Genomic DNA, 14,618 nt, shown 5'->3' with positions numbered 1-14,618 from the left:
TTTGATGGGAATAAATGTGTCAATGAATTTAAAAAAAAAAAAAAAAAAAAAAAAAAAAAGGAAGCTAGGAAGAAGGATCGGCTGATAAAAGCCTGTGGCAGCAAAGCCTAACCATCCGAGTTCCCAGAACCTGGGGTGAAACTCTCAAAACTTGTCCTTTATCTGCCACACATGCACCCCAACATGCCAGGGACCATGCCACACATGCACCCCAACATGCCAGGGACCATGCCACACATGCACCGCAGCATGCCAGGGACCATGCTCAGCCCTACCATGCACATAGCAATAATGGTAACAATCGTAAATGAAATATTTCTGGAAAACCGAGTTAAGTAGGCCTGGCGCCAGTGCACAGCATCAGTCACCAGTACTCTTCACACCCCACACTCATAACTTTACGGTCCATGCTGTTCCCATTCAGTTTATCTCACAGATGGGGGGGCGGTAATCACATGGAGCAGGAAAGCCCCTCAGAAGTAGGAGAGTGACTACCTCTCTGACGCACATCCACATGCAGTGTTTTATATATAATGCAATGGCTGTGTTGAAGGCTCCTCATTTAGATGAAATCACATCTGCCCGATTATAGAATTAACTCATATATGTAGGACAAATAATACAAACAAGCAACGCTTATCTGGACTCCAAAACTTGAAAATGTTGCCACCAAAACCAGCCTGGCAGCTCACAACCGAAGCACTCAAGAGACTGAAGCCCGAGCGGTATGGGGAGGTCCTATCCAAAACCAGAAGTCTTTGCAGTTGGATGTGGTGGGGCACACCTCTAATCCTTAAAAACCTTTGCACTTGGGAGGCAAAGGCAGGAGGATCTCTGTGAGTTCGAGGCTGGCCTGGTCTACATACTGAGTTCCAGGACAGGTAGAGCTATACAGTGAGACCTCTACTCAAAAATAAACAAAGGAAAACAAAAATCAAAAGTTCTTTGACCTCAGTAGAAATGATGACACCTTGTGCTAGGGAGCAGACAGGAGCAGAAGCTGTAAGGTCCAGGAAAAGAGGCTGGTTGCCTTAAGAACCACCATCAAAACAATACATAGATGAACTTATTATATACGAGTCATATCTTAACAAAGCACTTATATTCGTTTTTGAAGCCATCAATTACAAACTGAATCCCCATGTATTACCATCAGGATAAAGTAAATCACCAAGCTTCCATAAGCATGGTGTGATTTCATAAAATACGAAACGCCGCGCTTGGGGGACGAGTTAATGTGCTGGCTGCTCTCCCAGAGGTCCCAGGTTCAGTTCCCAGCCCCCACATGGCAGCTCCGCCTCTGGTAACTCTAGCTCTAAGATTTCTGAAGCTTTCTTCTGGCCTTTCAGGACATTACACTCACATACACAAAGTCACACGCAGCCACACACCAAATGCAGATAGTTAAAAACCAAATCTCGAGAGAAAGCAGAGCGCAGAAAGGCCTTGTTTCATAAAAGCTCAGCTCCAGAAACGTTAAGATGCTGAGCCATTTGTCTCCCATGGTATCTGAACTTTGTGCCTCTTACTTGGTCTTAATTTTAAAAGACAATAACATGAGCTTTCTTTTAGCACAATTTGTTTTTGGGACATCAGACCCCAAAAACCTGCAGCCACAACCACAACAGCCACAACAGCCACAACGGCAGCCAACAATGCAAACCCCCAACAACCCCCAGCAGAGAAGAAGAAGGAAGAAAACATTGAGATTCCCTTTGACGTGCCCTCCACTTTCTTGCACCTAGATCTATCCTGGAAACCCATGAGTAGAGTAAGTAACTTGGGCTTGGCTCCAACCTATGCACCATATGTGTTACATAAATCACACCCATGTGCCTTCCCTCTGAATGAAGAATGGATTGAGTTAACAGGGCACCACAAATTCTGTGGATTCATTCATTCATCCATCTCTCCATCCAACCAACAAACTCCTTGGTTGGCATTGACTGATGCTTGCCTGAGACCAAACCAGGCACCCAAATACAGTGAACTTGGCTGGGACTGATACTTCTTGTGTAAGTGAGCCACGACTTACAATGGCTGTGTGATGATTCTTTAGCAGCAGACTGAGTCCTTGAAAATCGGTAGTTCCTCGGGTAGACCCATGAAAGTTAATTCTTCCCCACTTCCATGGAAAACAAAACAAAGCAAAAAACTGTGCCCATTTTGAATATCTGTAGTAAGAAGTGATACTGTAACACTGCCGACCAAACAGAACTGAGGAGGCAGTGAATTTAACCCGAGTCAGCCATCCATCCGCCTTCAGAATAATGCAGCGCTGCGGTGCACGGGTGCTGACGGATGTGGCTATGCCTCTTCTTCAGAATGTTCAATTCTAATCCCAGACTTAATTATCCTTGCCTCTGGTTTATGTCTATCACACAAACTCCTGGGTGTCTGCTCCCAGAGAAGGAGCTTGGAAGGGTGAGAATATTTCTGAAGTAACTAGGAAAGAACGGGACAGACAATGTTAGAAATTGTCTGGGGTGAGGTGCCAGAGAAATGGCTCCGTGGTTAAGAGCAGTTGCTGCTCTTGTGGGGGACCTGGGCTCAGTTCTCAGCAACCACCTTCCAACCATCACTTGCTCCAGTCCCAGAGCATCTGATGTCCTCTTTAGACTTCTGTGGGTACCATGCATGCAAGACATACATGCAAGCCAATTACCCATGCACAGAAAATAAATCTAAAGGAACTTTTTAAAAAGAAAGAAAGAAAAGAAGTTGTCTGAGGTGACCTTACTGAGTTGTGAAAAGTTGAAGAAAAACAAATGAATACATAAATGTAGCAAGAATAATCGCATAGCAAGTGGATAAACATGCAGAAGGAGAAAACAGGGAAGAGAGGGTAAGAAACCTAAGGGTCGTTGGTCATTTGGCCAGGAGTACATGATGCAGACACGGGGTCACATCTGTCACTCAGGGCAGGTCCTGATGTCCTGATGGGACCTGCAGACATCCAGGTAAAAGCAAGGTCCCTTCTTGAACTGTTGTCCTACTGAAAACTTAGGGAAGAAGGGTGGTAGGTAGCCCCTAGCTCATTGTTTTACAGTACAATTTATAAAGGTGAGCTTTGGAATGCACCATAAAACATATAAAGAAAGAAAATATCACCTTGGGATTGGAAACTGTGTCCCTTAGGAAGGCTTTCCTTGCTTTTAGAAATACAAATTGTGTGCTTCTCATGGGGAAAACAATTGGGATAAAGGAGGGGGTGTGGTACAAGGTCGGCTTCTAGGGATCTAGGAGCAGAGGAGATGGGCCAAAAAAGATCAAGGGTTCTCTAAGAATATATCCTTCTATTTTCTTCCCAAAGCTAAAACTGTCCAAGGGTGATACAACTTTAGACCACTGTCCAACTAAGCTGAGCCTGGGCGAAGACCCTTTTCTTTGCAAAATACAAGGTAACTAAAGCACCTTTGTCTATTACAAGGGCAGTTGGAGCATTGCTACCGATTTATGTCTAAAGTGAGTTTCTTGCTACAACTGTCTGATTTATAAAAAGAATTCAGCTAATGAAACCTCCAAGACAGAAGTTTATGAAGAGAGGTTCTATCTCTTTATAGAGAGATAACTTGTACTGAAACCATCGGGACACAGACAACGAAACAGAATTCTGGTTCAGTTCTGTAAGCACTGAGTGGTGTGTGTGTGTGTGTGTGTGTGTGTGTGTGTGTGTGTGTGTGTGTGTATCTATTCTATCTGTTTTCTGCCTTTGTTGGTCTTGAACTCCTATACTTGAGTAAAACTCCCTCAGCCTCTGAATTAGACAGCAACATGGGCACATGACTCCAAGGCAACTTCTGTATGTTTTGAAGCCTCATGTCATTGGCTACTAAGGAAGAGATAGTTTTCTTCAAGGATATGTCCTCTCATATGTTGCCCATGCCCTAGCAGATGGTCCTATACCATCCTATACGCACGCACATGTGGGTAGCATTAACTGGAATCAGTGTGTAATAAAGAAAAAAGAACATGGCATAAGGTTAGGAGATGCTAGAAGTTGAAGGATGGATGGTGGGCTGGCTAATTTTACCACAGTTTGATACAGCTTAGAGACATCAGAGAAGAGGGAACCCCGGTTGAGAAGATACCTCCATAAGATAGAGCTGTAGGCAAGCCTGAAGGACATTTTTTAAAATTTCCATAAGTTAAAACTTCTAATCAATAGTTTCACGGTGCCATGATAAGTCACACTGAATGGGAAAAAAAGAGAAAGGTCATTTTTAAATCTAGCTTGGCTCAATCCATGCTCCTTTGAATCATGATTGAAGGGTGTGCACCCAACCTCTTGAAACCCTCGCAGTAAAGGTTTGCTGAGAGCTCCAACTAGAGAGCAAAGTGCACTAAAAATGTACAAAAATGTATAAAGCTAAGTAGCAATTGAAGTATTTTCAGACACTTGCCTTGCCCCCCAGAGATTTCTGTTGTAAAATTTTCTGTTTGGTTAAACAAAAGGTCATCCAAGAAAAAAAGGTATTTTTTAAATTATTTTTTTCTTTTGTTACTCATTCTCTTTACATCCCACTCACTGCCCCAGTCCTGGTCACCCCCTCCCACATCCTTCCCCCAAGCCCCTTCCCTTCTCCTCTGGGCCCCCATGTAACCCCCCCCCCACTCTGGCACTTCAAATCTCTGCAAGGCTAGGCAAATTCTCAACTACTGAAGCAAGACAAGGCAGCCCAGCTACAAGAACACATCTCACACACAGGCAACAGCTTTAGGGACAGCTCCCACCCTGTTGTTCAGGACACAGATGAACACCAAGCTACACATCTGCTACACATGTGTGGGGAGGCCTAGAGTCCCAGCTCCAGGGATATACATACATACATACATACATACATACATACATACATACATACATGTGTGCGTGGTGCATGTGTGTGTGTGCATGTGTGTGTGTATGTGTGCGTGTGTATGTGTGCGTGTGTGTAGATGTGTAGATGTATTTCTTTTTAATGTAGATAATGCCCAGTTGGAGCAGAATTGTTTGGGCCTGTGCTGGAGAAAAACAGGGAATATGGATTTAGGGGCATTTTAAAAAACACAGCGTGTTTGTTTCCCTTTGGTGTCCAAACAAGCATTTTAAAAGAAATTCAGTCTTCTCTTTCTCCTTTGGATTCAGTTTACCCACTATAATTGATTGGGTTCCACCTGTGGGTCAGGGAATGTGCTCACAGAATACATGCCTTCCTTCTGTGGATCAGGGACTGTGCCTATATTGCATGTGCTTTTCTTCATCTAACAAACAGTATGGAGACCTCACCACGAGGCCAGTGTGGTGAGTAGAACCAGACGCCAATACCTGCAACAACCTGCAGTCTGGGGTCTTCATTAATGCTCTATACCTAGGAAACCAAAGCTGAGAGAGAAAAGTTAATGCAACCTGCCAAGTGATTATCTTGTGTTGGATATCTTAGTATCTTTTTCTTACTGAGTAGCCCCGGATGGCCTGGAATTCTCTGTGTACTCTAAGCTGCCTCCAATTTCCAGCAGCCCTCCACCCCCAGCCCTGGAAGTACTGAGTTGCAGATGTGAACTTCCATCCCAGCAACCTATTATCATTTTTTAAAACCTGGGTAAATATAAGCAGACATGATGGTGTGAATACTCTATCAAGTCTAGAGTATAGATATTACTGAGTGTTTAGAGTGTGTAGAGTTTTAGTTGGCTTAATAATTTTATTGTAGAATAATAGAAATAAGGCATATTGTACATTAGTAAAGAGTGTGGGTGGTTCACACATCCACACCTAGGAAACACTGCCACAGCCACCATCTTGAGGACATTCCTCACTCTCAGAAGTTCCCTTTGTCATAGTCCTAACTTCCTGCTACTCTATATTAATTTGCATTTTTGTACAATTGCATATTAATTATTCAAAATATGCACTCTCATTTTTAACCAGCTGTTTGTTATATGTTTGTCTGTTTGGAGGGGACAGTTTCTTACTATGTAGCTCAGGCTAGCCTCACACTCACAATCCTCCTTCTTCAGCTTTCCTACTGCTAGGATTATAAGTGTGCGCTCCCACAGTCAGCTTGGGCTGGCCATTTTTAATTGGGAACATTATCTCTGGATTGATCCACGTTACCTACATCCCTAGCTCATTCATTTTCATTACAGACTATTCTAGTATGCTTCTCTGTTGTTGTGATAAAACACCATGACCAAAAGTACCTTGGTGAGAAGTTTATCATTCAGAGAAGCCAGGGTAGGAGTCTAAGACAAACACCTGGAGGTGGGAACTGAAGGAGAGATCCCAGAAGAATGCCGCATACTAAGCTTGTCTCTCCGGCCTATGATTAGCCAGCTTCCTAGGGATGGTGCTGCCCACAGTGGACTGTATGCTTCCACTTCAATTAGCAATTAAGAAAATTCCCGGCGGACATGCACACAGGTCATTCTGCTGGAGGCGATGATGCTTCATGTGAGGTTCCCCCTTCCCAGGAGTCAAGCTGACAACTAGGATTCGCTATCACGCAGACTAATATGCCATTGAATAGCTAGACCCTGTAAGCAGTGTCAGTTCAAGTGTCCCTATGTTCTCAGTGGCAGTTGATACAGTGTTAGCATTGAGAATTGTTAGTGTTTGTTAGTGTATCATAGATCCCAGCCTTTTATCCAGGATACCATTGTGGAATATATCTGTTGAGCTTGTGCTATGCTGTCTTGTTCTCTTAATAGCCTTTGCAAAAGCAAGCGTTTTCAATTCTGAGGCAGTCCAATGTACCATTTGGCTCTTTTGTGCATTATAATTGTGGGCATTGCAATCTAAGACATCTTTGCTTAACCCAAGGCTGCAAACAGTTTTTTTCCTAGGTATTGCCCGTGTTTTCCCTTTAGACCTATGATCTCTTTTGCGTTAGGTTTTATATGACATGGGTTATGGATCAAACTACGTGTTATGTGTGTTCCTACACTCTGTTGAAAATACTCTCCTTTCTCCATGGCTGATGTGTACGTTTGTCAAAAGTCACTTACCCAAGCTGGAGATGGTAGATAACGCCTATAATCCCAGCACTCAGGAGACCTCAACAGGGAGATGCCTTCAAGTTCAGGGCCAGCCTGAGATACATAGTGAGTTCCAAGCCAGCCTGGGCTATAAAATAACAAAAGTCACTTCTCTGCACGTTTAAGTGCATACACTAACATTTGCCTGTGTGGCAAACAAGGACCAAATTCTCTCAAAAGCTTTCTCTGCATCTTTTGAGATGATTTTTATATTGTGAGAAATTCAGGAGATGCTTTTATAATATAATTATATGTGTTGTTTATTTGTTCATGAGTATACTGTAGCTGTTTTCAGACACACCAGAAGAGAACGTCAGATCTTATTACAGATAGCTGTGAGCCACTTGTGTTGGCTGGATTTTTATATATTTTTAAGGGTTTCCCTGGATGTATATAAGAATGCCTGGTATACTTTACTTACAGGTGAAGGGAACCACTGATTTTACTTGTGATCCTTTTTCACCCAAGAAACTTGTACATAATCATATACATACATACACACAGATAGACACACACATATATACACATACATACATACACTTACACATACACATGACATATATACATATACATACACATACACATACACATACATATACATATACATACACATACACATACATATACATACATATACATGATATACATATACATGATATACTTATACATATGCATCATATACATATACATCCTGAACATATACATATACACATACATATACACATATACATGATATGCATATGCACATATACATACACATATACATATATGTGTGTATAAAATTAGTATGTTAGTGTATATATGTATAAAATTAGTCTACAAATCAAGCATTTACTGATAATAAAACATAAAGAAATATTATTGAGACAAGTCTTTGGCGTGCGTGTCCGTGGGTGAATACGTGCATCTAAAATGTAGTTTATCAAAGATGAGAACAGAATTGCATGTTGGGAAAATGGATGTGTGTAGGTTTGCACAGCAGCAACAGTTGAGTGTTGTCAGTAGTAAACACTGTGTGATTCTTTAAGTCCACAACTAAACCATTGTGCTCACATTAGAGCAGAAAGCTCTGTGTGCACAGTAGAAACACTGTAATTCACGACATAGAGTGGTCTCAAGTTGAAGCCCAGGTATTTCCGGCAGCCATGTTGGTATTGAGCGACAGGACGACTTTGGAAGTGCCAGGCGTCGCTGCGATATACTGGGGACCAAGGGTAGACAGCTTCACAGAGATCCACCTGCCTCTGCCTCCCCAGTGCTGAGATTCAAGGTGTGTGCCACCACGCCCAGCATCAGACTTTTACCGGGTTTTACTATGCCCACCCCCAGGCCCAGATAGGATATGGGCTCATGACCCCGGCTTCACGAAGCCGTATACAAGGCCCAATCAGCTAACAAAGCAGAGATACTCCCATCTGTGGGGGATGCGTGCCAACGCTTACTATACCCGATTCAAAGCACGAAAGCACAGCTTTATTCCATAAACAAGACAAAGTAAGAAGTTACCAGTCCTATTAACGAAATGCACAATTATGCTTGTATCCTGAAGGAAAGGTTCCACGAGTCAGTCCCGGAAAGTCCTGGGTTGTGCTTCCGGCTTTTCATTTGAAAGTGTTCCCACAGCTTCTCTTGAGCGCATCACTGCTTTCGGACTCTGGGACCATTAATAAGTTAAAGTGGGAAGCGGTGGGAAGGGGGAGGGCTGCCACTTGAGTTCAAGCACGGCAGCCCCACGGAAGCCTTTCTGATTGCCACGGTGGCTAAGCGACTAATGGGCAGGTGGCATGCGCAGCACGGATGCGCAGGTCCCTGGATAACTCACACCTTGGCAGCACGCTAGCAGACGGCGCAAGGTCTCATCGCTCTAAGGAGGCTGCCATACAACCCAAAAACCCAGAAGTGCTTCATTTCTACAGTTTTTCCATTCGCTGTTCCCTGATTATCAGTTGAGCTTGAGCAAGTAACTGAAATTATAAAAGTGAAACCACAGGTCTCGGCGGCTCCTTCCTGGATTCCAGTCTCCTGGTCCTGCTTAGGGAAAGACTTGTGGGCTTCTGACTTGACGCACACGTGGCTAATTCTCCTCATCTGATGCTTCAACTATTGCAGTTCTGTCTCTAGGCACATAAATCCTAAATTTAATGTTTTCTTCTTTCTTTTCTTCCTTCCTTTGTTCTCTTTCTTTCTTTAATCTGTGTGTGTGTGTGTGTGTGTGTGTGTGTGTGTGTGTGTGTGTGTGAACTTAGGGCCTCACACATGCTAGATGCCTGTGCATTCTACATTCACTCAACAAGTAGCTCTTAAACTTGCACAAAATCCCAGACTCTAAGGACACAATATTGAAAAACACAAGTCTTGGGGCTGGAGGGATGGCTTCGACCCTCCAGAGCAGGTACTGCTCCTCGGCAGGACCCTGGTTCCCTCCACAGCCCCCGTGTCAGGCCCATGCACACGAGATTTAAAATCGTAAATATTTTTTTTTTTAAGATAAGTCTTTTCTCAGGCCTAATACTCTGGTGGGACAGACAGAAAATACATTTGCATGTGCTTAAGGAAAAGCCTTTTTAAAACAAGCAACTCATAGAACGCCCTTATGTTGTCAATCATGAAAACATATCATTCAAATGTTTTCTTCCTGCACAGCATGATTATGTATTACTCTATAAGGAAAGCACTTGGGGGAACAAACATGTTCCAGGAGGAACACAAGCAGGCTGTCCTGGGACAGATCTGTGGCTCCCTGCCCCCTGTGTGTGTAAACAGCTTTAATAGTGTTATTGGACACCACCTGAGGTTTGGACACACTGCCAACCAAGCACCTGTTCTGACCACTCTCGGATCCATTCAGCCGAATGCTCACGGAACTTCCCTGGGACATTTTCTCTATCCGTCTAACACTGGATTCCTTGGACCACAAAATCACAAGCTCCTGTCGAACCTGCCCAGGTTTTCTGGTACTCTGTTGCCATCTGGTGACCAAGGACTTTTTGGCCACCATTGTTTAGAGCCCCAAAAGAGTTTGGTGTCTGTGGACATAATCTAGTAATTAAAAAAAAAAAAAATCGGAGTGTATTACTTTTTAATTAAAATATTCCTAATATAATATGATGAAGGGTTTCCATGCCCCAGCCCCTCTATGATCACCCCCACCTCCATATCCACCCCAGTCAACTCGGGTCAATGTCCCTTCTCCGCACTGGGATCCCGTCGGCTTAGATGGACCTTCCTGTGTGCGCTGCCACGGTCTCCGTGAGTCCACACACATGCCCGCCCTGCTGGATCTAGAAGACCTTGCTTGCTTGGGATTGAATGAGGAGTTCCATTCAGGACTGGGTGTTCTATGTGCACACACTCTGTGCACTGTCCCATGTGGATCCGGGCATCTGTTCCCATCTGCTGCTGCGAAAGTGAATCTCTCGAATGATGACCAAGCAAGGCACTGAGCCATGGGTATAGCAGGGTGTCATCAGAAGTCACTTTTCATTGCTATGCTCCTTTAGCAGAGCAATGGTGTTTGTTTTCTCCCTGGGTCCCCAGCCTACCTAGTCTCAGGTCCTTCGACAACCAAGCAGCATCAGACGTGGGCTCCATCTAGAGGGGTCAGCCTTAAATAGAGTCAGATGGTGATTGGTTGCAACCACATTTGTGCTATCACTGCAGTAGCGTGTCATACAGCAGGTCAAAGCTGGGTTGGCACTTGCCTTTCTCCCATAGTAGCGTTCAGAGCATCTCCCAGTACCATGAAATTAGTCAGTAGGGGTGAAGGCTGTAGTAGGTAGACACCAGCTCGACTTCTCCATGACAAAGCTGAATTTTAAGGAGGAAGGCTTTAGTCTAACAGCTTTAGAATTCTTTTAGAGTGGCCTTCAGAGCCTGCCATATGCTTTTTAAATAGTGGCGTAATGGTTAAGAGAGGGCTGTGGTGTTGATGGGCTGTGTTTAAAAAGCCACAGTTTGTTATGTGACCAAGTACATGGCTTTGCCTCTTCACGCCTTACCGTATCTCTAATCTGTCTGGGAAAAGGGAGAGAAGATAAAAGGAATATACAACACAGGTAGCCACCCCGGGGACATTGTGCAGATGTGTTAATATGGGAAGATGCACAATTTAGTGCCTGGCTTGTAGTAAGTGCTCAATAAAAATTAGTTGCAGGAATTACTAACACCAACGAGTGAGGTTCTGTGGTGCATAATAATAGCTTTGGGGGTTCATTAAATAGCCAAGGTTATCCCACTCAGGTCGAGTCAATGCAGTTGATAGAAATATGTTTTCTCTGGTCTCCCTGACTCCATAGCATGACACTGTCTTATCAAGCCACCAAGATGGCCCAGCAGGCACCGTGCTTCTAGCACAAGCCTGAAGGCCTGAGTTTGGTCCCTGGAACTAACGCACTTGAAAGAGAGAGTGAAGACCTTTAAAGTTGTTCTCTGGTTTCACACTTGCTGTGTACGTGTGCGTGCACACACACACCCAGAATTTTTAACACCCCACTATTTTCTTGACGCTTACCCCTTCCTTAGCATTTGTGCGTCTCCTATCTTCCCGCCGCTTCGATTCTTCTGACTCTAAGAGAACAAAGGAGCAGCGCATCAAGTTAAAACAGATTGTGGTTCCTTCTTTCAAATACTTCTTTTTATGCCTGAGTGTTTTGCTTGTGTGTATATATATGTGCACCACATGTATGCCGGGTGCCTTACCTGCTACTGGAGTTACAAATGGTGTTTAAATGCCACGTGGGTGCCGGGAACTGAGCCCAGGTCCTATAGAAGAGGAGCAAGTGTTCTTAGGCACAGAGTCACCGCTCCAGTCACAGGATATGACCCATTTATTCCAAAATCTGTTTTATGCGTAGCCACAGACATTTCCCTAGGGAGGAAAGAGCAGTTCTTCAACGGTATTTACCTTTGAAAAATGTGGCGTTAAATATGTTATTTGTTTCATATTTTCTCCATTTTTTAAAGCTTAACATTTATAAATTGTACATCATAAAAATGTTGCTCTAAAATAAATTTATATCAAATACTTGGAAGAAAAGTCCTGGCATTTCAACCTTAGCTTTAATGTGTAAGTAATATTTACTATGATATAGTTGGTGGTGGTCTGAAAAACAAATGAGGGTTCCTGCTAAACTGACTTAGCCACTGCCTCGTTGGGAAAACAATGAACGGAACAGATGTGTGCAGAAAGCGACCGAAAATACAGTGTGTGTCTTTAAAGATCTCCCTCTGAACAGGTACATCTTCCATCCATATTCTTCTGAAAGACAAGATGTTAAGTCAGATCAAAATGCTGAAGTCAGCAGAAATCAACCCTTACCATAATCTGGAAGCTGGGACAGCCAACGTCCTCAAGCCGATAGAGGACTTCTGCACGAAGTTCTTTGTGGGAACGGAGGTAAGAGAGAGCTGTGTGGTTTATAAGTTACACTCCCCTGCTGTAGTTGTATGACCTCTTACTGCACACGCTTGCTGCTTGAAGCCTTACGGTACACGCGTCCGTGCTTTAACACGCTCATTTGTATTTAAGATGTTTAACTTGGAGTCTCATGTTTGAAAGTTTCTGAACTGGGGCTGGGGATGGAGCTCAGTCAGCCCAGCGCTTGCCTGGAGAGCACAGGTCTGGGTCCTACCTCCAGCACCGCATAAACCAGGCTTGACAGTACGTCTGTGATATAATCTCAGCACTCCGAAGGCGGAGGCAGGAGGGGCACAAGATGAAGGTAACTTGAAACAGGTGACCTGGGTCATGACAATGAGCCTCCATGTTTTCATCCATAACAGACACACCAGTCCGCTGCTTCCCTTCCTGTGTCACCCGCTGCTTCTGTCCCCTCCCCCGTCTAAGTGGCTCTTTCTCTCTTTTGCTTCACGTCGGGACCCTTCCGCCTTGCCCCTCCTTAAAATGGTCAAAGGTTAGCACTAGACCTTACGATGCTTAAATGTGAGTTGAGAGCCTGCTTCCTCTTCTCGACTTTAAAAGGTCAGTGTTAGGCCGCATCCTCTCTCTGTCTTGTTCCTTGTCTTTATCAAGTTCTGACTTAGCTAAATGCTGAGGGCAAGTCACTGAATGACCCAAACCTGCTTTTGTCCCAAAGCCAGCAGTTAACGTACGTTTCTCGTGTGTCGGTGTGTGTACATAGAGCAACTCATTCGAAATCAAAGCCATCTTGAAATAAAGCCCCAGTATACTGAATCCCCCCTGTCACTAGACTGACTTGTTGCTTTGATCTCTGAACCCGCAGACCCAGGACAGGAACGCGAGGTCTCTTGCCTCTGCACTTGCCCTTGCATTCATTCAGCTCCTGTTCTCTTTCCAGGAAGGTGAGGTGATCTACACAGACTGGAAAATGGAGAGGGACTCTGAAACTGGACGACTTATAGGTCAGTCTGACAGGTTAACCTGTTATTAGTAAGAGCTCCTTTCTCTTTTAAGTTTTACTAGCATGTGTCGATTTTATGCTAATGAGATTTCATGTGAAATTTTAACACACACGAACGCATTCTATCACTTTAGGCCTCGTTGCCCCCTGCTGTCTGCCCCCAACCCCCCACTGATGCCCTCTACCCTCTCACCTAGCCTTTACTGATTTATTTAGTTATTGGCCACCGGGCTTGCTTGCATGGCTCTGGGTTAAGACTTATTTACAGAAGCATGGGCTCCTTTGTCGGTGTCTATATCACTGAAGAGTTTTTAGCTTAGCCACCCAGCTCCTTAGCTTAGCCACCATTAGCTGTCTACAGATATTCAGGAAGTGGTGGAGGCCAGTGAGCCCTCACCTGACTAAAATCCACCTCTGCCTATAGTTTCTCAGGGCCACCAGGGTCTCATGGGTCAAGAGTCTCTCTCTTGTCCCCAGTACAGGAAATCAACAGGTCTAGTCTTGCCCAGATGTTATGCCAGTAATCACAAGTGCTGTGAGATCCAAGTGTGTAATCACAATGTCTGTTGTGAAGACAGCCTTCTACCTCACTGCACTCCTTCCTTGGACCCTCACGTTTCTTCTGCTGTGGAATTCCAGAGCCTTGAGGGTGTTGCTACTGATGGGTATCCATTGTGGGTGTGTCTGCTGCATGTCAGACACTATGTAATGTGGTCCTAGCCTCTACTCTTTTGACACACAGTAGCAGACTTGGTAAACATGGATTCCTTCTGATCTCAGACATTCTCTTGAGTCTCTTGAGGGTTCATCTCCTCTTACAGCCAGATTTTTTTTTTTTTTGAAGCAGGTCCATGGTGAGGGGGGAGTCCATTGTTTTAAATAAATTTTATTCCATTTTTATGCTACGGGCCAGACACTGTTGGTTACAGAGGAGGATGAACGTCTTTGTCTGACCTGTTGGGAAAGGCAAGCAAATGGTAGCACTGTGGTTGTAAGCAACCAGAAAACGATATAGAACTCCAGGGAGGGACTGTCTCTCTTGGACCACTTTTTTCAACCACAGTTGAGCTAGCTGGGTCTTAAAGGAGGGATTAAAAACTCTTCAGGTAGAGTTGATGGGGAATAAAACCTTCATTGTCAACGAAGCTACAAGGCTGAGCACATTGAAACCCAGAAGAGCAGTGAACAGGGAGGAAGAGGGAGAACTTGTGGCCAAAGCATGCC

At 44.2% G+C, this 14,618-nt stretch overlaps 1 protein-coding gene across 1 annotated transcript in view; it reads left to right on the top strand.

Moving 5' to 3' along the window:
- DNAI3 (dynein axonemal intermediate chain 3) overlaps positions 1-14,618 on the top strand; it is a gene marked incomplete at its 3' end in the record, with an annotated part of 50,945 nt that overhangs the window by 23,431 nt on the left and 12,896 nt on the right. Inside the window, exons 14-17 of the mRNA XM_080915281.1 lie at positions 1,573-1,771; positions 3,314-3,401; positions 12,249-12,409; positions 13,332-13,395. Coding sequence (XP_080771407.1) covers positions 1,573-1,771; positions 3,314-3,401; positions 12,249-12,409; positions 13,332-13,395 — 512 coding nt within the window. The remainder of the gene's footprint in view (positions 1-1,572; positions 1,772-3,313; positions 3,402-12,248; positions 12,410-13,331; positions 13,396-14,618) is intronic.

This window comes from Micromys minutus (assembly GCF_963924665.1).
Source record: "Micromys minutus genome assembly, chromosome: 4".
NCBI classification, from domain to species: Eukaryota; Metazoa; Chordata; class Mammalia; order Rodentia; family Muridae; genus Micromys; species Micromys minutus.
Note: the sequence above shows the minus strand (reverse complement) of the source record. Positions and strands in the feature narration are given on the sequence as shown.